This window comes from Elephas maximus, chromosome 13, assembly GCF_024166365.1.
Source record: "Elephas maximus indicus isolate mEleMax1 chromosome 13, mEleMax1 primary haplotype, whole genome shotgun sequence".
NCBI classification, from domain to species: domain Eukaryota; kingdom Metazoa; phylum Chordata; class Mammalia; order Proboscidea; family Elephantidae; genus Elephas; species Elephas maximus.
The window spans coordinates 56,054,941-56,076,671 of NC_064831.1; the positions used below are offsets into that span (position 1 = coordinate 56,054,941).

Consider the following 21,731-nt stretch of genomic DNA (forward strand, 5'->3'; position numbering starts at 1 on the left):
TTAGCAACCCTATAGGACAGAGTAGAACTGGCCCATAGGGTTTTTGAGGCTGTAAATCTTTACAGAAGCAGACTGCCACATCTTTCTCCAGAGGAATGGCTGGTGGGTTCAAACCTCTGACCTTCTGGTTAGCAACTGAGTGCTTTAACCACTGTGCCACCAGGGCTCCTAGAAATGGGCAACTCCTGCATCCCAAACACAAATGCAAACGCCCTGTGGACTCCGTGGGTTTGTATTATCCGTGTCCCGGCACTGCTTGGATGGGGTGGGTAACAGAAAACTACCTCTCAGCTCTCTGACATCACTTCCTCCTCTGTAAAATGGGGTGATAATAATAACAAAGCCTCATCAAGTCGTTTGAGGATTAAATAAGAGAATGCGTGAAGCTTTATACAGGTACATGATGCATGGCAAGGGCTCAATAAGAAATGGTAGTTATTACAATGATTATTGTTGATATCATAATTGTTATAACAGCCCATCTGACCTTCAGAGCTCAGATTCTGGCATATGTAAAGCTCAAAGGGAGAAATCTCAACATGTAACCGTTATAATCTTTGACCTGAGGGATTATAAGTATTTTTATTTTCGTAGGTTTTCTATATGTGTTCTATAATAATCTTAGGGGAAAAAGCAATAAAAGATGTTTTAAAAATATACAGCCCTAGCTTCTTTTTTAAATCTTGGAGGGTCATGGCTGGAACCAAATGCTCTTCTCCACAGATGGGACAGGAAGACCCGAGTGTGGGTGACTTCATGGCAGCCACTTGGGGTCTTGGGTGCCTGTGATGAGGCTGAATGGCCAGGCTCCAGGATGCTGTGAGGTCAGCCAGGGAGTGGGATTGGGGGGCAATCAGTGTTTTAGGGCACTAGCTTTGGCAACTCCAGATTAGGGTGACCCTATCTTTATTGCCCTTTGCCCACAATGGCAGGAAGAGGAAGAGGGCGGCTGGATCTGGCTTTGAGGCCCTCCCCTCACAGAAAGCACTGCCATCTGTCCCCTCCAAGGGGCCACTGCGGCAAATGCACGGATCTGGTAGGATGGGGGCCCAGCAGGGATAATGATGGCAACAGACTCCATCCACCCCCCACTGTACCATAGAGGGGCTTCCAGCTGTTGAGCCCTGAAGCCTGTCTTCCACCCCTAAAGCAGCAGACATTCTCAATACCCTTACTTTGGAGCTGAGGAAGCTGAGACGCAGTGGTGAAGCGGTTGCTCTGTGCTCACACTGCCTGCACGCTCACACTGCCTGCACGTGCCTGAGACGACCCCAGATAGTCTCCTGACAAACGTTGCTGCACTGTAACCAATCTGAGGCCTCATGAAGGGAAAGAGGGCAGAAAAGAGAAGGAGGAAGAGGAAGGAAGGAGGGGATGTCTGGAGAATGGATGGAAGGTGGATGACAGGAAGGAGGGGGAGAAGCAGGATGGGGCAGGAAGGGGTAAAACCGAGGCAGAAGGAGAGGACAATGAGCAGTTGAAGACCTAGATAATCATTAACTGAATTACCAGCCCCGTTCTGCCTGGAAAAGGAGCCCTGGTGGTGCAGTGGTTAAGTGCTAACCAAAAAGGTCAGTGGTTAGAACCCGCCAGCCGTTCTGCCGGAAGAAAGATATGGCAGTCTGCTTCTGTAAAGATTTACAGTCTTGGAAGTCCTATAGGGCAGCTCTACTCTGTCCTAGAGGGTCACTATGAGTCAGAATCAGCTTGACAGCAACAGGTTTGGTTTCTTGGTTTTTTGGTTCTGCCTCAGAATAGGTTTCCCCAGAAGTTACTGAGCTTAGCTGGCTGTAGATGTCTCAGACAACGGGGAGAAAACCCAGACCAGGAGAGGTTCCCCAGGAGACACCTCCTGATTCTTCTCCCTCTCACCAGCAGGACTGGGCCGAGCTCTGGACATTGGGCCCCCTCTGCAGGACACTTCCCCACCCCGCCATACTTACATGGTGCCTGATTCCACAGCCCCAGAGAAAGGACCTAGAGATGCAATATTGACAACCTAATCCATTTACATAATCGGTCCTTTTTTTTTCCTCCTCACAATTTTAACAACTTATTTATTTAGAGATCAAGCAACGACTGCTAATGAATTTTACACAAAGCACGCTAATAACGGGCCTGTGGAACAGAAGGGTAATCACAGCAGGAATTAGTTTTCTACTTAAACATCTTTCCTTTGCAACATATCAATCTAATGTGTCTGATATTGCCATTAACAACCAGATACATTGCTCAATTAAATTACAAAATGAGCTGCAAAGCCCTCCTTAAGTTTCGTGTTTAATTTACACTGCTTTCTGCCTACCGGGAGAGGCCTGCATTATTACTCCTGCTCAACTTTAATAAGCTCGGTGATGATTTGGGGTGGGTTAATGCAGCTGTCACCTTCAAAATTAATGGAGGCAATTTTACAAAATATTAAACACCAGGCAGCCCATTTGGGTGGGAACCCAAATGCTACCGGCCCTCCTATCGTACTTTCCTGTGGTTCATTGGTAAAGCTCGCTAGAGGGCCCCAGTCTTTTGGGGTTTCTCTTCTGTCCCAGGATCATGGCAGGGCTCCAATATGAAGAGGGATTTTGAATCATTTCTCCATTCGGGACATCTTGGCAGTGAAACTCAAGGCAGTTGATGAGTTAAGGTCTACTGGTGTTGAGTCTAGCTGGCTGGAGCCCGGGGCCCACTCATCTCCAGAAACAAATGAGCTGTGTTCCTTCTCGTATGAAAGTGGAATGAAGTAAAGTTGTCCTGTGTGCTTTCGAGGTCTCCCTGGCTCCTGTCTCTGCTGGCCCGTCCTGGGAGCTTCCTTTTTTGCGGGCGATGTGAGGATGGGAAGGTGTGCTCAGTGCTTCAGGCCCCTCAAGGACCCAATCTCCCATCAGAGGTCAGGGAGGGATGGCACCCCGCATACCACCCTGTGTTCTATGCCTGGGAAGCTCCTGTAGGTGAACACTTGCTAGAAAAGGGATCTGATCTCAGAACTGGCTTACAAGACCTTGGGTAAGCAAGCCCAAGGATAAAAATGGAAACTGTCTCTTCTGGACATGACAAAGGATATAGGACTGATTCCAGCAAGAGCTGGAGGAGCCCTGATTACGCTGGTCAGAGCTGGAAGGACTTATTTGTTGACAGAGCCTCAGTCCCTGCTTCCTGATGTTACCTGGGCAGGGGTCACAGAGGGGTGGCAAAGAAACATTCCTCTCACCTCACCTTGTCTAGCCAGAGTAACAAAATCCAGGGGCCAAAAACGAAACATGGATCCTATGGAACTATGATCCAGGGTGTGAGCCTCTACATCACTACTCTCTGCGCAAAGAGACACGCGTGGCTGAGGGCTGAAGATGAGAGGGTGGAGACTTGGCCTGAGTCCTGTTGGCACATGTCCTCCTCAATCTCTGAATTCCCCTCCCTCCTCCACAGTGCCCACACTATCCTCATGGCTTACTTCCTCCGTGTGCAAATGTGCGCATACGGTCAGTTCTCAGTTTCGTGTTTTGTGGATTATCCACTCTGCAAGGTTGTTGGGACTCCAGGACACTGGTGCCTCATTCAGTCTGCTCTCAGACCGCAGGCCTTCACAGGATGCAACCTGACGCCAGTATCCTTTGGGCAGAACTCTTATTGGAAGAAAAATCCGCTGCTGGGAGAAATCGTGCAAAACGCGTGAACTGATTTTGCACTCTTTTCTCCTTGGGATTATCTGTGCCATGGACCCCCTGCACACTTCCCTCCCTTAGGTAAGTCCAGGCAAGCTTGAGGTTTGGGCAGCTGGGCTGGGGGAGGGGCTGTGCTCTGCAGGCTGAGGGTGAGGAAGGATGAGTTGATAAATCTCCCTGGCAAGAGGCCTCAGAACGCTTTCTGAGGAAGGAGCCAGGACGGCTGGCAAAGAGAATGCGGTGGGCCGGTACCTTAGCTGTTATATGCAAGGCTGTGGTGAACATTAGCAAGGGGAACAACAAGGATAATGGTCACACCCATCCTTACCTGTCGCCCATGTATCCGGCTGTGCAGTGGCACTGCCCAGTCACGTGGTCACATTGCCCTCCATGGTGGCAAGGACAGTCCTGGCTGCAGTTCTGGCCAAACGTCCCTGGTGGGCAGGGCTGGGCACATACTGCTCCCTGAAACAGAGGAGGGAGACACACATGGGTGGTGGTCCTGAGGTGCCATCCTAGGGCCCCACCCTCCTGGGCGGGGCACAGAAGCTATGGGCCCCGGGACCCATTCCCCCAGTGGAAGCCTAGAAAGAAGCCTAAAAGCAGGATATCAAAGCACCCACTTTACATGTGGGGAGACCAAGGCCAATTTGCTCATTCAATTATTCAATACACATTTAGTGAGTGTCTACTGTATAGCGGGCACTGTATTAGATACCAGGGATAAAAAAAAAATACGTAAGACTTGATTCCTGTCCTCCCAGTCTACTGAGGGAGACAAACAAGAAAACAGATAATTGAAGTATAAAATAAAGCATGAGGGAAACCCAAGAAGAGGATTCTGATTAAACATGGTGGTCTGGAAACATACATTTATCTCTGCTTCTTTCCCAATCCCAGCTAACATAAGAATAAAGGGGGGCGGGGAGATAAAAACCTACAAGGACAAAAGGAAAAGGAGAGGAGACCATAATGGATAAGAGCCGTCACATTTTGGAAGATGGAAAAGCAGACAGAGGAGTAATAACTGACTTAGGTTTCTGCTTTCTCAGCAACGCTAAGGGCCTACAAAGGGAGTATGGGAAGACATCAAGATGCGGGCTTCTTAAGTCCTTCCGTAACCTCAGAAAAGCTCAGGAATCGGAGACATCAGGGCCCTCTGAGGCCAAGATGCAGGTGTGGTAAAAACAAGAGGACTGTTTGAAAGTTTATAAAAGAGGTAATTAAAACCCAGATCTCTCCCTCCCCAATCCCCAGCTTCAAACAGCCAAGTGACTTCCCAGCCCCAAGTCTGGCAGAAGACTAGTGGTTTACTGTCCGAGGAGCTGAGCTGACCCATATAGGCTTCGGAGGATGGAGCGACACCCAGCACAGCTGAGAGTGGGGGTGCCATGTTGAGATGGAGGTCATGTGGAACTCTGACTGCTGAATGACCAGAACCTCCACTCTCTTCCCCAGCTCAGCTCCCGGAATGCTGACTGCCAGGCTATACTCCTTTGGCAAGAGTCCTTTCTGGGGAACCTTGATGAGCTCAAGAGGAAAGATGTACAGATACTGACATTTGAGGGTCCTGTCAGTCAACAAGCCTGGCATGGTCCCCCAATTTCAGGCTTCAATTAGTTTTCTGAGGGTCATTGGATACTCGAAATAAGGTTCGGCATGAGAGATGAAGACCAAAACGAACAAAGGAATGCAGGGAAAAAGGAGCTGTGCAGGAAACTATGGTAACTTCAAAGAAAGAAAAACCCTATTATAATTAAAAATGAATATCCTTAAAAAAAATTTTTTTTTTTTTTTTTTTTTAGGTAGTTATAAAAGAGATACTGCATCGAGAAAGACTGGAATAGAAGAATGGCTTCTGGATGGTTGTCCCAAGTTAAAAACAAAATTAAAAAACCCAAATCGAGAGATTTCCTGATACGTCTGACCTTACTGAGAGGATTTTTAAAGTTCTGTCAAAATTTTGGGGATAAATTGGTAATAATACATGTGAGAACATATTAACATAAACATAAAGAATGATTTAACCACATATTGTAAAATAACTCCATTGGGAGTTTGGGGAAAAGTACTCCGTGTGTGTGTGTGAGCGGGTGGGTGGGTGTGTGGGTGTGTGTGTGTGTGTGTGGGTGGGTGTGATGGAGCCAATTCCTAGTCTTCTGTAGTAGGGCATCAATAGATAATGATGCTTAAAATGGAAAAGTCAGGAAATGGTAGTAAGTCATGTTATGTAGAAATATGGACGGACACCTAAAGGATTCTAAAGTGGCTGCCTTTGGGGAACGGAATTTGTGAGTGGGCAGAGTATTAGTGTTCCATCTATCTGTCTGTGTGTCTACTTTCAGTTTTAGCCTCGTGGTTTTACGTAACTTTTAAAGGTGTACATATAAATTTTGAATTTTTATCAAAGAGAAATCTGAACTTGCTCTTGCGGCCCTTCTACCCTCTCACACACCAGAGGTAATTATTTCTGTCATGGAGATTGAAGATTATCCCACAGTTAATCAATTAGTTCAACACACAATTATTAAGCACCAATAATTACCAGCCTTGAGGAAGCTAGTTCAGTCAGGAAAATACTGCTGGGTCAGAGTCATATTTCAAGATCACCGAACTTACTAGTAATGAATTGAGTGGGAGGGCTTTTAGCCCAGATTTCTCCTCTACCCACATAAGTCAGGGTCTGCGTGTGCGTTGTGTTAGAGCCAATTTCTGTTCTTCTCCAGTAGGACGTCAACAGATAATGATAGTTAAAATGGAAAAGTCAGGAAATGGTAGGAAGTCATGTTATGTAGAGATACGGAGGGACACCTAAAGGATTTGAAGTGAAGTAAGGATTGAGGGGGTCGGAGACAGCAGCGGACAGTGAGATGAGAGTGTACGTGAGGAGAAGGGAAGAGAAGACGCTCAGATAGGCGTTCCTCCTCCTCCTGGAGGGGTTGGGGGTAGCCCAAGCACAGCAGGGATCCGTCTTTCTCACTGTTGCCCATAAGATCTAGGGATTCTTGAGGAAAAAGAAGTCTTTCTGGCCTATATCTGAGTCAGTCACCTACAATCTTGGGCTAGACAAGAATACTCTGATCCCAAAAAAACATATGCACCATCTCGAGGGCCTGTGCTTTATGCCCTCCACTCCCTCATCCCCAAGCAGTGTGGCTCTCATGCATGTGCACGCACACATACACACATACCCATGCACACGCACACTCACACATATACACACACATACTCTCTCTCACACACACACCCTCACACACATGCACAGGCTGCAGATGCCCCTTCTCCACACTTCTGGGACTCAACCCTGATGCCCCAGGAAGTCAGTAGGAAGGTTTGATGCATGTAATGCTTCCTCCCAGCATTCCCTGGGGAAGTCAACTGTTCCTGAAACTTTTCGGGCAGGTAGCCAAGTACCTCTTTGAACCTCTGCTCAGGATTCTCAAACTACGGGCACCCAAATTCCCTCTCCAGGTCTCCCCTTGAACCTGAGGTCCTGGGAAGTCCTACTGCCTCGTATGGTAGACTCAAAGTCAGGACTTCGGCCAAATCCCAGCTCTGCCTCCTCCCAGATGGCTGACCTGGGACAAGTCACGTGACCATTCTGAGCCTCAGTTTTCTCATCTATAAAGGGAAGTAGCAATGACCTGTCTCCCAGGTGGCTGTGAAGATAAAGTGACGTTAGAGATGTGAAGGAACCTGTAGGTGCCTTACAGAGAGAGCATTTCTATTAATATTACCTAAATCCAGCTGACACCTGATGAGGCAGCATGTGGAGGGAGCCTGCATAGCCCGGGACTGAGAAGAGCAGAGGAGAAGCACACACCTACTGTTGGCTGGAAGGGCAGCCTTGTGAGGAGCAACAGGGCGAGGGAGCAGGCAAGGAAGTGTCAGCTCACGAGAGGGCTGTGCCTGATGGTTCCTCTCTGGCTCTGTGGTCAATTGAGTCTGTCTCCAAGGGGAATGGGATCTTGGGCTGAGTGACATCTAGAAGGTTGGAGATGAGGGTGAGGCGACAGTCCTGCTTGTGTCGGAATTAGTTAAACCAAATGAATTTGTCAAAACCTGGAAACCAGCTACACTTAAGAGGACCATGGCTAATTAGAGCACGAAAAAGGAGAAGGCCAAATGGTGAAAGGCCTTAAAGTCAGGCCAATTTGCCTGGAGAAGAGATAACTCGGCCTCTTCAAACATCTGAAGGCATTTCTAATTATCATGTGTCCCAGGATGGCATGGACGTCCTCAATCAGCCCTGAACAGGGTTGGTGTGGGTGCTGCCAAGGTGATCTAAGCCACAGGCTGGGGTGCGGGGCTCCATGAATCATCCAGTCATTCCATCCAATCATCTATGATTCTGCAGGCTCAGCTACAAACACTGTTGTCTGGTCCTCTGTGGTAGCTGGTCCTATTTCCATCTCCTCTGTCCATTCTCTCTTCAGTTCAGTTTTTCCCTTTGAGGTATGTGTGTATGTGTGTGTATGTGTATACACACACTATAGCCAGCCTCCACCATCACACTGGGAGCACCTAAGGGGGGGTCAATCACATCTCCTCCTACCTCCCCATCTGTCTGCAGCGCTCACGCTCATTAAACTACTCACATTTGGTTTCTCTCTTTTGAAAGGTCTCAGTGCTTAGAAAAAGAGGGAAAATAAGTCCCCAGGCTCTTTGCGAAGGCCCCTCCTGGAAGGGCTCACCCCAGCTGGGTGAGAGGAATGTCCTACGGGCACATTCGGGGCCTGGTGGTCAGGAATCCCGGAGGAGTGGCTGGAAGGGCCAGAGTTCCTGGTGGGTCCTCTCCAGCTCTGCCCAACCTGCCAGTCCTTAGGGGAGCTGCATGGTGTGCATCAATCCTGTGCTTTAGATCTCTGAGTGGGAAACTGCATGGCTGAAATCACACGGGGCCAGCAGAGGATGATAAAGGGGGTGACCTTTCTCCCCGGCACCCTCTCCTTGGCTCCAGCTGTCCCTGGGAGGAGCCTCAGGCTTGGACTGCAGCTTCATTATACCATGACTCTGCACGCACGCGGGGTATTAATAATTCATACAAATCTGCAAGTTAAATGCTCTGTCAAAAATAGAAATGCAATTGTCTACAATAAAATTAAAAACATAAAGTCCCCAAATCCAAAGGCTTCTATCGATCGCGTTTCCTGTCATCTGGGAGGACGAATCTCTCACTGTGTTGGGGAGAAAAAATAATTCCCTCCATGTGCTGGCTTCTCCCTACCCCTTGTGGACCACAAGCGTCCCTCAGTCTCTCCAGGGAGGCTTCACACTTGGCCTGCCTCCAGCCTTGCTCTCCCCCCATCACATACTGATCCCACCTTCCTGTCCTACTGCTACCTTGGAGGCCCAGGCTGCCCAGGGGTGGGTTTCCGGAAGCTGGCTAGAAATGCGAGGGCTTTTCCTCCCCCGAGAGCAGTGGCAGCAGCCCCTCTGTCTTCCGCAGAACAGGGCTGGGATTTAGGAGTCAGGGGACCTGGATTCTAGCTCCACCTGGGCCGTAACCTGGGGACTTGGGGACATCACTTACCTTCCCTGGGACTTGGCTTTCTCATCTGAGAAGGGAAGTTACTGACAACCCCAAACAAAAAAAAAACCCCAAAACCAAACCCACTGCCGTTGAGTTCACTCCGACTCATAGTCAGACCCCATACCAACCCTACAGAACAGAGTAGAACTGCCCCTTAGGGTTTCTAAGGCTGTAATTTCTATGGAAGCAGACTACCAAATCTTTCGCCCTCAGAGGGGGTGGTGGGTTTGAACTGACAACCTTTCTGTTAACAGCTGAGCACTTAACCACTGTGCCACCAGGGCGCCTTACTGACAACCCAGTGGTGTTCAACCCTCTCTTACTAGACTCTCAATATAAACCCATATATAGACTCTTAATATAGAGAATAAACTAAAACAGAGAGGCAGCATGGGGAGGGGGGTTGCCAGAGCCCTAATTATGGGGCCCCCCGTCCCCTTCTCCACCCTCAAGGAACCCTGGGGTTCTGTGAAACACAGAAGGCAATCCCACGGCCTTGATCAATTACTTTCAAATGCAGACTTGCACACAGGGCTGGCTGCCTCAGAATCACCTGGGGAGCTTATTAAAAACAGAGATCTCTGGGCTCTAGAAGGTCTTGGGTTGGGCCTGAAAGTCTGTATTGAACACCTCCCTGATGGACGCTGGTGCACAGCCAGGCTTGGAGACTGTGGGACTGGATGATCCCCAAGGCCCTTTCCTGCCCTTTCTGTACCTGAGTCAATGGGCCCTTCAGGCGTCGCTCCTGTCTGCCCCCTGTGATCTCTGCGTGCACAGCCTCCCGAAACATCCTGCTCCTGCTCAGCAGCCCTGTCCTCTCTGGCTCTGTGCAGCCTCAGGCCCCTGAGGAGGCAGCCAGTGATGTCACTGAGCCTCCCCTGAAACACTGGATCACTGGAAAGTGAGAGGCTGGAATGCAGCCTCAGCCTGCCCGCTGATTCTGAGCAGCTTGGGCCTGCAGGGGGCAGCGTTGGGTGGAACATGTTGGTGAAAATGAGGCTTGTGGGTCATCCAGGAGTGTGAAACAAGCAACTGTAGAGCACTTCAGAGTTTGCAAAGCACTTTTGACACGGGCTGCTTCTGAGCATCCCACCAACCACGGGAGCTATGCAAGACAGGGGTTTCTGTTGTTACTTCCATTTTGCAGATGAGGAAATAGATGACCAGAGTAGTTGAGGACTTTTTGCAGAGTCAGCAGGGATGTGAGACCTGAATATAGGCCTGTGAGGTTATAAATCCTACCCCCGTTTCTAACAGATGTTGTGAGACCTGGACTGACTGGGGCTGCATCAGAATCACCTGGAGCACTTGTTAAAGTATGGATTTGCCTACGCATCCCTCCGCCCCCAGACCCACAGCAGCAGAACGTGTGCGTGCATGTGCGCGCCGGGAGTGGAAGCTGGCAATCTGAATTTCTGTAAGTTCAGGCGGTCCATACTCTGCTGTTTCCCCTCCTGCCCCACCCCCTATACCACAGACTTTCTGCCACATCAGGTACAGAGCCCATGGCAGCTCAAAGACAGAGCCAATCTTATGGGAAGGATTCAACTCCTTTGTACATGAGGGACCACAGGCTCAGAGAGGTTAAGTAACTTGCTTCAGGCCACACAGCACTTAGATGGCAGACCTGGGATTCAAAGCTGTGCCCACGGTACCCCTGACAGCATCTAAGGATTCCCTGTGACCATAAAATGGGGACAGAGTATTCAGGGTGGGAGGGGAATTCATCCCATGGCTGCTGGATGTGTAGACCTTTCACAGTGCCCCATCCAGATCCTGCAGGCCCACCTACCGTCCAGCCTGGGGGGCAGGCACACTCGCCAGTAATGTGGTGGCAGGTGCCCCCATTCTGGCAGGGGCAGCGCAGCTCACAGCGAGCCCCATGGCTCCCAGGTGGGCACAGCTCCTCGCAGCTACATGGAAAAAGCAAAGGTGTTAGACGTTGCAGGGTTCAGGTGAGGTGTCAGGGCCCCAGGGCTGCCCAGGAATTAGTGAGTTCAGTCAGTGTGGACTGTGTGAGGCACAGGGTCAGCGAGTCCTGCTCCTGGCAGGAGGGAATTGAAATGCACCTGGGCCAGTACTTGTGGGTTGACTTCAGTGCTCTCGGTGTAAGGAAGGGTGTTCTTCTGGGGAAGAAAGGCTGAGGAAGGCCTCCCGAAGAGAAAGATGTTTTACTGGGCCTTGAAGGTGAAGTCAGTTTCACCAGGAGGAAGGGCATGCCACACAGAGGGAACAGTGTGAGCAAAGGCACTGAGAGGTGGACATGGATCCTGCCTTCAAGACTCTACCTAGATTCAGAGATGGGGAGAATCTGGCATGGGCCCATTCTGGCTCTGGAAGGCTCCCAGCTACCAAGCCAGGCTCATGTGCAGGGACGGGGCCCTGCTGAAGAACAGGGAAGGATTTGCATGGGGTCTTGGCCTTGTGCCTTAACCCAACAGCCGTGGCCTCCTAGGTCCTGGGAGCTGGCTAAGCATCCGGGAAGGGAACACCTTCAGTCAAGAGGTCTCTATGGCCAGAGTCCTTGTCCCCCTCAGGACCTAGAGCTGTTGGGGAGGCCACACAGCCTTCCACAGGCTTGCCTCTGAGGGGGTCTCAACTAAGGAGCAGCCTGGAAGGTTCACTGTCAAATGGCCTCTTCAGGGAACTGGAGTTAGAGGCTCTCTGGGCTCTGAGGAGAAGGCAGAGAAGACGGACAGGCACAGTAAACAACCCAAGTCTGTTCCCGATATCTGCCCAGGGCTCCAAGTTGCCTGGAAGGGTCAGGCCCCCCGTGAGGAGGTGCATCTAAGGAGATTTCCAAGGTAAAGTCTTGTGCCAGGTGCTGGGCCTCTTCCCCGACAAGGGAGGGCCTCCTGGGGGAGTTTGATCAGCGTTTCTGGTCTTGGAAGCGCCCAGCCATGTGAAATCTTAGGTTAGACCAGTTGTCGTGGGGCCTGGATGGCGGAGATCTGAGGCCACCCAAACTTGGGGTCGGAATGCAAGAGCTTCTGCAACTAGGTCAGCCGGGACCCTTCTGCTCCCACCACCTTGCCCACCCACAAGAAGCTCAGCAGCGGTGAGAGCGGGGGTACCCGCCCGGCCCCGCCCCTCCCGCCCGGCCCCGCCCCCGCTTTACTCACTAAACGCCGGTGTAGCCAGGCGCGCAGAGACACTCTCCGGTGCGGGGGTCGCAGCTGGCGCCGTGACGGCACTGGCACGGCAGCTGGCAGCCCTTGCCGTGAGTGCCGGGCGCGCAGAGCTCCTCGCAGCGCCAGCCGCGGAAGCCGGCGGCACACACACAGGCGCCCGTGATGGGATTGCACAGGGCGCCGTTCTGGCACTGGCACCGGTTGCTGCAGTGGGGGCCCCAGTGGTCGCTGTCGCAGCCTGCAAGAGAGGGGACGGTCAAGTCTAAGGGGCCTCAGCTGCCTCTCCTTGGGAGGGGGACTCGGAATCAATGCCCATGAGGCCTTTCCACCTCTGCCTCCCTCCTACCTGGATAGCAGGCAGCAAGGGGTGTCTAAGGGGAAGACTTGGGGCGTCATAACTTCCATCTGCTCTTCCACCAAGCCACCCCGAAATCATACAAGCTAAGAGACAGAGGAGGCTCGTTTCCCCAACGCAGCTTCACAACCATCTCCCAGTTCAGGCCATTTCCTTCCAACCAAATGGCTGCCTGAAGCCTGCTCTCCTGTACTGAAATTCTGGAGCCGGGCTGTCTACCTCCCTTTGCCTTGGCTAAAAATAAAATCTTTCTCGGTTGGCCATTGGTCTTTGTTTAATTCAGCCAAAGCCCTTCTGTGGGATCCGCAACCCCTCTTCTCTGCTCCCTCCTCCACTTCTTGGTGCCTCGCCAGTCTAGCCCAGCTCCCATCTTCTCTGTCTGTCCCTCCTCTTTCTCTCTGCCCTACACTCAAGGATTTTGTCCCTTCTTGCATCTCACTCTCTGAGAACATTTCTTCTCATTCCCTGGGCCTCCCCTGGCTCCCTGACTCCAGTTCCCTGTCACCCTTTCCACCTGTCTCAGGCTTCTTTTCCCTTTCAGTAACACCTCCTCCCTCAGGCTGCTTCATCTTCAGTTCAATTTCATTACTTTCCAAGCAGCCAGCTTCAGAAGGGGCAGGAGAAAGAGGTGACAGACAGCCTTCAAGATCTTTACATGTAATTAAGTGTTTCAAAGACTGATATCTGAGACCGATTTTCAGAAATTCACACTATGGCTGCGGCTGTGGAAAGGGGCTGAATGGCCCACTCAGAGCTCCAGGAAGGTCACCCAACCTGTTTCCACCTCCCACTCTAACCCTCACCTGATGCATAAACAACACAGGATAACAGGATGCCCTCAAACTATAGCCTCATCACTTGCACTCTGGGGTAGGGGCGAGGTGTGGAGTTCAGGCACCCACCGGCACATACAATGCTCTCGGAGAAGTTCAGTGGAAGGAGAAGTTCAGTGGAAGGGAAGATTGCTCCCAGCTAAGATCAAGCACGGATTCCTAGATGGATCTGGATTGGGCTTTGAAAGATGTCTTACTTGTCTGTCTGATAGGGTAACTAGCCATCCTGGTTTCTCCAAGATTGTTCTGGTTTTAGCAGAAATTTCCAGAAATTCCTCAGGCCTGGACAAACAAGGATGGCTATTCAACATACTGCTTGAAGACATGCAGATGACCAGTTGACCTCTGTCCCCCAGCGATTCTGGGGTTTAGACACTCAGAGAGGAAAGGGCATGGGGGAATGGGGTTGGGGCAGGCATTTTTGGGTAGGCTCTATATGAGCAAAGATACAGTGGCATTCAAGTATTGTATCTGTATAAGAGTGCAAGGCTCGAATGCAACCAATGAGTATACGAAATCTTTGGGGTCTAAAGGGTTGGGGAAGGCATCACTCCATCAGCCCCATCAACACCCCGCCCCCACATGTGTGCCTCTCACTTACTGACCAGGGTCAAGTGGTCAATGATAGCTGCCCATTATCCTTTAGCAGACAGAACCACCCTGGACCTGGAATCCTAACCACCCTATCTTGGTTCACCCCTTCTTCATCTGCAACCCAAATAATCACATATACAACTCGAGTTGCCAAGTTGTAAGTGAACCACACCCCGCACTGGGAAAAATTCAGCCCAGTTTTAGTTACAATCTCTACCCACACTGAAAGAGGCTCACAGGACTGAGATAGACTCAGTACCTAACAGTCCAGCATCTTTCACCCCACTCTCTCCCCAGGACACACGTTCAGTAATGGAAAGACTAGCAAAATTACTTACTATGCTATTTCTCTCTTTTTGTTACCAAGCACATGTAGTTAAACTCACCTAAGTTTAATACATATGATACAATTTCTTTGAAATAATAATGACAGTCACATTTTAAATGTTTACTATGTGCTAGCTGGAACCCTGGTGGCACAGTGGTTAATAGCTCGGCTGCTGACCAAAAGGTTGGCACTTTGCATCTACCAGCCGCTCCTTGGAAATCCTATGGGGCAGTTCTACTCTGTTTTATAGGGTTGCTATGAGTTGGAATCGACTCTATGGCAATGGGGTTTTTTTGGTTATGTGTCAGGCACCATTCTACAAGTTTTACAAACCAAACCAAACCCGTTTTCACTGAGTCAATTTTGACTCATAGCGACCCTATAAGACAGAGCAGAACTGCCCCATAGGGTTTCCAAGGAGCAGCTGGTGGATTCAAACTGCCGACATTTTGATTGGCAGCTGTAGCTCTTAACCACTGCGCCAGCAGAAGTTTTATATACACTATTAAAATTTAATCCCCTTAATAACCCTGTGAGTTAGGTTTTTATTATTTCTCCATTTTACAGATGGAGAGGTAAAGGGTCAGGGAGGTTAAGTGATTGCCCAAAGTCATAGTCAAGGACAAGCCCAGGTCTTCTGACTCTAGCTTGCTCCACTGCATGTACTGGGACACTTACTACAGGATGGTTACCAGGAGAGAGACTGAGAGCCACTACTGGGGACAGAGTGGCAGATGCAAAGCAAATGGCAGGGACACTATGGAGACTGGACACTTCCTCTCCGCTCATCACTGACAACAACCCGAGGATCCAGAACAAGGGATTTCCTTAATTAATTAGGGCTACAGTTACTGACCTGAGACCTTGCCTCCACGATAAATCCTTGGAGTCCAAATCTAGTTTGTCCCTGGTGCATTCCAGGGCATACAGTTACCTGTCACTTATCAGAGGTGATCTCCGTTCCCTTCTGGCACAGCCAAAAAACTGTAGGAAGCAAAACTGTGACTCTGATAACGAAGTCAGAATGTTGTCATAAAGTCCATGAACTTGGACTTTATGACAAGTGACTTGGGTGCTTTCATTCTTCCACTCGTCCATTCAACTAGTCCCTGGGCTGTACAAATGGTTAATGTGCTCGGCTGCTAACTGAAAGGTTGGAGGTTTGAGTCTGCTCAGAGGCACCTCAGAAGAAAGGCCTGGCAACCTACTTCCAAAAATCAGCCATTGAAAACTCAATGGAACACAGTTCTACTCTGACACTCATGGGGTCTCCATGAGTTGGAATTGGCCAGAAAGTGTCCTGCCCTCCTGGAGTGTACAGTCTAGTGGGGACAGAGATGCTGGAGCAGCATTTTGTGGTACACAGTGAAAGTGCTATAACAGGGGCTGTCAGGCTGATACAGAAGCACATAAGTGGGTCTGAACCCAGGTGGGGGGCTAGGGAAGACACTCTCAGAGAAGACACTAGAGGGAGAAGTGGGGGTGGAGAATGCTTCTAGGCAGAAAACATTACATATGTACAAACTTGGAGTGAGAAAAGCATGACATGGGAGAGAAAATGAAAACAAAAAAAATTCTGTGTGCCTGGAGTGTAGGCTTTAAGGCAGAACAAGATATGAGGCAGGGCCCCAGGTCCAGAGGCTTGGTGAGCGTGCTAAGGGGCGCGGACTTCATACAAGGGCAGCGGGAAGCTGTGAACATGCTTTCAGCAGAGGACTGACATAAGTGGGTGTGGCCACAGGAAGAGTACTCTGGTGAGAACAGATTTGAGGGAGTGGAATCAGGGCGGGGGGGAGGGGGGATGGGGGTTGTGGGGAGGGACCAGGCTGGGAAGAAGGGATGGCGGGGAGCACTGTTGTAATAGGAAAGAGATAGAGGGAGCCTTGGCTATCAGCATCGAGGATGGAGAGAAGCAGACAGATTCCGGCTGTATTTATGAGGTAGAATCAGCAAGAACTTGGTCACTGATGGGCTGTTGCGGGGAGGAAGAGGAGAGACTGAGGAATGCCCCCCCAGCTCTGGCTTAGGCAGGTGGGTAGACATTGGTGTGACACTGTTTGTGGGTAACACAAGGGGAAGAGGAGAGTTTGGGGAGAACAGAATGAGGTTAGTTTGGAATTCGAGTTTAAGGTGTTTACCCATAAAGAGTGTGGCACTAATGTCTACCCACCTGCCTAAGCCAGAGCTGGTGGGGTCCCCTTCCTGCCCCCAATACCACATCAGTCACCAAGTCCTTGCTGATTCTATCTCATAAATACACCCGGAATCCATCTGCTTCTGTCCATCCTCAACGCCATTAGGCATGGCTCCCTCCATCTCTTTCCTATTACAACAGTGCTCTCCACCCCCCCCCCCCGCTAAGTGACACCTAGGAGCCCTGGTGGCACAGTGATTAAGCACTCAGCTGCTGACCAAAAGGTCGGTGATTTGAACCCACCAGCCGCTCTGTGGGAGAAAGATGTGGCAGTCTGTTTCTGTAAAGATTTATAGCCTTGGAAACCCTATGGCGGCAGTTCTACCCTGTCCTCCAGGGGTCGCTAGGAGTCGGAATTGACTCGACAGCAATGGTTTTTTTTTGGTTTAAGGACCATCTAGGAAGGCGTTCAAACGCCATTCACTCTTAATGTAAATGCTGGTCTGTTAAGCCTGACAACCTGGCTCCTCAGACCACAGATCGGTGTGTATCCACACGTGTATGTTTGTGTCTGCGTGTGTGTATGCGTGTTTTGGGGGCTACTAAAAATATGTAGCAAAGCTCTATGCCAAGCAAGAAACCACAGAAATAAACAGAAAAAAATGTGGACTAAAAAAGCTAAGCAACTTGGGCTATTAACATGGGGGCAAATAGCCCTTTACACCCACATTGACAGGAAGAGGTTACATTCTATTTAGAATATTCTGATTAAGGAATCAGGGATGTGTGTAATCCGTTCTAGAGAAATTTCCCCCCAGAGTAATTAAATGGAAAAAAAAAAGTTAGGGTTCACTGGGGTAAGCTTCAGCTATCTAGACAATCCACTTAAAAACACCTCATTCCCCAGCACTGACAGAGAAATGAGGCAGTGAGTCAATTATCTACCCTGCTCAAGGTGAATAAAAACTATCATCATTATAATTACAACAGGACTTTGCATTCTTTTGCAGACAATCTCAAACTCTTTCCAATTTGGCCTTGGAATGTCATTCCCTCCCCCTGCCCCCCGCTTTTTTTCCCTCTGTTACAGACTCTTCTTCCTAATTATATTTGGCTTTGGCTGATTTTTCAAGTGGGTGTATTTTCTCTGGGCAGCTAGTGAGGGTTGAAGGGGCATCCAGGGGTGTGTGGCCTGGCTGGTTCTAGTCTTTTAAGGTGGGCAACTTGCCACCCCCCTTTCTTCTCCCCCTGATATATCCCTCTGCTGACCTCTTCAGATTTGGGGGAACAGGCCTAGTGTGTTTCTGGCTCCCCCATCGCCTGCCTCAGCCCTGTGGTGCCAGCCAGGGCTGGCCTTCACCACTGACGTGGTTTTTTAATTTCTAACTGTGGTTGACTGAGCAGTTACTATGTGCCAGGCAACAAGGTAAAGGCGTAAAGTGGATTTTCTCATTTAATTCTTGCAATGATCCATTTGCAATGAATGCTATTATAATCCCATTTTTCAGATGAGGAAACAGAGGCCCAGAGAGGTTAAGTAACTTAGACAAGTTCACACAGCTCAGGAGCAACTAGGGGTCTAAACTCCTAAATCCCTGCTGCCCTGTTGGGTGTGGTCTGTTGTGGAAGGATGGGGGAAATGTGGGATGCTGGCAGCCAGCCTGGGCTTTAGCAGCCACCTCGGATAATCCACAAAGCCAGGAGAGAATAGAGGCTCATTTTCCAGCAACACCTTATTCAGGGATTGGTTTATGTGTGAACGGTGGTCCTAGGTCCCGGGTTTTCAACAACTGGCCCTATTTCCATAATTTTAGTCTTTTCAGTTAAGATAATTTATTAATGGCACAACGGAATATGCTTTTTGACCTTTTCTCCATTAAGAAAAATAATTTGGCCAACTGTTGTTATTTAAAATCACTGCTTTTATACAAGCAGACTTAGGTTTCTTGTGTCTAGTCTGCTCCATTAGACTTGGAGCATTCCCAGTTGAGGGGAGGCTGGGGTACGTCCTTGGTTTGTCACTGTCCCTGCCCCCCCACATGCACACACAGTCCCACCTAGCATCCCAGCCAGGATGAGAGAGCAGTGCTGGCCAGAACCCCTAGATGCCAGAATCCTTCCCAGCTGCTTGTGGGAATTCACTTCCTGGCTGCCCATGATGATAACTCCGGGAGGTTTTTCAAACTACCCATACCGGGCTTCACCTCAGGGTGTTCTGGTCTGGAGTAGCACCCGGGCACAGGTCCTTTTAGAAAGCTTCTCAGGTGAGACCCACCATCCTCCCCTTGGTCTCTGTTCTCACTGGTCCTCTCCCAGAAACAGACAGGCAGGAGGATGCTGGGCTAGAAGTGGGTGGGAGAGCTCAGCAGTTCTTCCCATCCCACAGACAGAGGCCTGGAGACTCAGCAATAAGAAGTGGTCCACTGAAATGAAGGAAGCTCAGGGGGTGGAAACGGGCCGAAAAGTCACTGACTCTGAGCAGCTCTGGCCTGTACCATGGCCTGGGACAAGGCAGGTCCCCCTGCCCCCAGCCATGGAAAGACTGGGCACAGTCTAAGCACCTTCCAAGAAAGGTCCATGGCCCCTATATCCCCCACCCTATCCCAAGAAGAAGCATATCCCAAGAAGAAGCAGGGGAGCTGCCAGGTCATGGGATAACCCCTGGGCTAACAAAGCAGCAGGCATGGAAGCAAAGATGGAGCAGCAGCCGCCCAAAGCCATTTCAGCTGATAAATAAAGTGACTTCCCAGTGAGCGAGGCCATTTGTCAACCGACTTGCTCTAATAAAAGCACAGGCAAGTCCTCCGAGCCTGGGCCCCTCCACTGCACTTACGAGGAGCATTGCAGGGCAGGTCAGCGCCAACACTGTGCAGTCTTGGCCAGTCTCCTTCCCTCTCTGGGCCCCTGCTTTCACATCTGTAAAACCAGTCTGGAGTCGGTCACCCTCCCCAAGAGGGCATCTGGAAATGGGGGGGGGGTGGTTTTAGGCTATCACAATGACCTGGGGTGGTCCTGCACAATGATGAACTGTGCCCTCTAAATGCCAATGCCGTCCCCATTAAGAAGCACAGGTAGGTTACTGCTGGGGTCTCTTCCAGTCCTCATATTGTACGGCTCTAGGCCCTGTTGTTGGAAACCCTGGTGGTGCAGTGGTTAAGAGCTACGGCTGCTAACCAAAAGGTCAGCAGTTCGAATCCACCAGACGCTCCTTGGAAACCCAATGGGGCAGTTCTGCTCTGTTCTATAGGGTCACTATGAGTCAGAATCGACTCCCCGGCGATGGGTTTATGCCCTGTTACTTAATGTTCCAGTTGAGATACAGGCCAGTGGGGGCAGGGGTGGGAGGTTGGTTTGTCCTACGTGGAAGAGGAAAATGCGAGCTGGTTACTCAGCTCCGAGCTTAGCCATTGCTCAGCCCTCTATCTGCCCACCACTGAGATTGTTGGAATTAAATATTCATAGACCAAGGTGCCGTAGAATAAAACCCAAATCTCCTAACATGGTCCCTAAGCCTGGAAGATGCTGACAGCACAGACTTATAATGATGTATCATTAGCTCTTAGCGATCTGTTTACTACACTTGTTACTTACTCCATGTTACTTAACCACACCAGCTGTACCTCCCTTAAACCACTGAGGCGAGGCTGCATCTCTACATCCCACCTGTGTCCTAGGGTGGTTGAACCCCAAAACCAAACTCATTGCTGTCGAGTCGATTCTGACTCATAGTGACCCTATAAGACAGGGTAGAACTGCCCCATAGGGTTTCCAAGACTATAATCCTTACAAAATTTGCCCCGAGGAGGGCTGGTGGGTTCAAACCTCGGAACCTTTGGGTTAGCAGCTGAGTGTTTAATCACTGCGCTGTCTGGGCTCCCTTAGCCGACACCAAACCCACTGCCATCGAGTCGATTCTGACTCATAGCAACCCTCTAGGACAGAGTAGAACTGCCCCATAGAGTTTCCAAGGAGTGCCTGGTGGGTTTGAACTGCCAACCTCTTGGTTAGCAGTCACAGCACTTACCCACTACGCCACCAGGGTTTCCTAGCAGACACCAGAGAGGCTAAAATAGCTTTTAGGGATTATTCAGTTTAACAAAACAAGATAACTGCCATATCAGCACCTTTGAAGATCTTTTATGTTTTTTAATTGAAATCTTTTTTAACTAAAAGTCTATTGTTTTACATGTAAAAATATTGAAATGGCAAATGTTGTGTTATACCTATTTTAGCACAATTAAAAACTTAAAAAAAAAAAAAAAAGGATTATTCTCCAAATCCTCAGTAAGCTGATTGTTAGCTTTTCCTTTCTTGGTTAACTTTTTCCTTGATTTAACTAGCTGGAGTATTGTACCCCAGCCTATCTGGGAGCAAAATCACCCCTAGTTGCAAAAGGCAGAGTTGAGAGTCAGATACTGGCTTTCTTAGTCCTAGCCCTTAGGGGTCATCTCCTGTCCTCCCCACAGTTTACAGTCAGGAAACCCAGGCCAGAGAAGCTGAGTGACTTGCCTGTATCCACACAGCTAATGAACAGCAGAGCTGGACTCAAAGCTAGATGGCCATATTGGTCTAGGGCTTTTTCCATCCCACTACATCAGCTTTTGGGAGCTGAGGGAGGCCCATTTATTCACTTGACAAACAACTATGGAGTACCTATTATGTGCTAGGAGCCCTGGCGACACAGTGGTTAAGAGCTAGGGCGAGCTACAGCTGCTAACCAAAAGGTCTGCAGTTGGAATCTACCAGCCCCTCCTTGGAAACTCTGTGGGGCGGTTCTACTCCATCCTATAGGGTTGCTATGAGTAGGAATTGACTAGATGGCAACGGGTTTTTTTTTAATTACTTGCTATTGGCTGAGAAGCCCGCAATCATTGGAGAAATAGACAAGCAAACAGGAAACACTGACCCATCAGAACGTGGGGTAACAGGAAGAGAGCTGGGTAAATTGTAGCTGGGGCAGCTGTGGCTGGGGAGAGCACCCCACTGTCAGGTTGGGATTAGGAGGCTCTGGAGCTGTCAGGCTCTCGAGATAGCAGGGTGGGAGGGGGCCAAGAAGCCAGTGGGTATATTAAAATGCCCTGAGCAAAGGCAATGGCTTCAGCTCATTACCTTCCTCATCCCCTTTGCCACAGCCTTGGAAAGTCTCCCCCACTGCAGGCGACCAAGA

General features: G+C 49.8%; 1 protein-coding gene across 7 annotated transcripts in view; it reads right to left on the reverse strand.

The window, feature by feature from the left end:
* The window catches only part of MEGF11 (multiple EGF like domains 11), a 404,509-nt gene that overhangs the window by 69,601 nt on the left and 313,177 nt on the right, over positions 1–21,731 (reverse strand). For all 7 annotated transcript variants that reach the window (XM_049905536.1, XM_049905533.1, XM_049905530.1 and 4 more), the window contains exons 6-8: positions 12,312–12,558; positions 10,982–11,102; positions 3,985–4,121 (exon numbers count right to left, since the gene is read on the reverse strand). In XM_049905536.1, the coding sequence (XP_049761493.1) occupies positions 3,985–4,121; positions 10,982–11,102; positions 12,312–12,558 (505 nt within the window). The remainder of the gene's footprint in view (positions 1–3,984; positions 4,122–10,981; positions 11,103–12,311; positions 12,559–21,731) is intronic.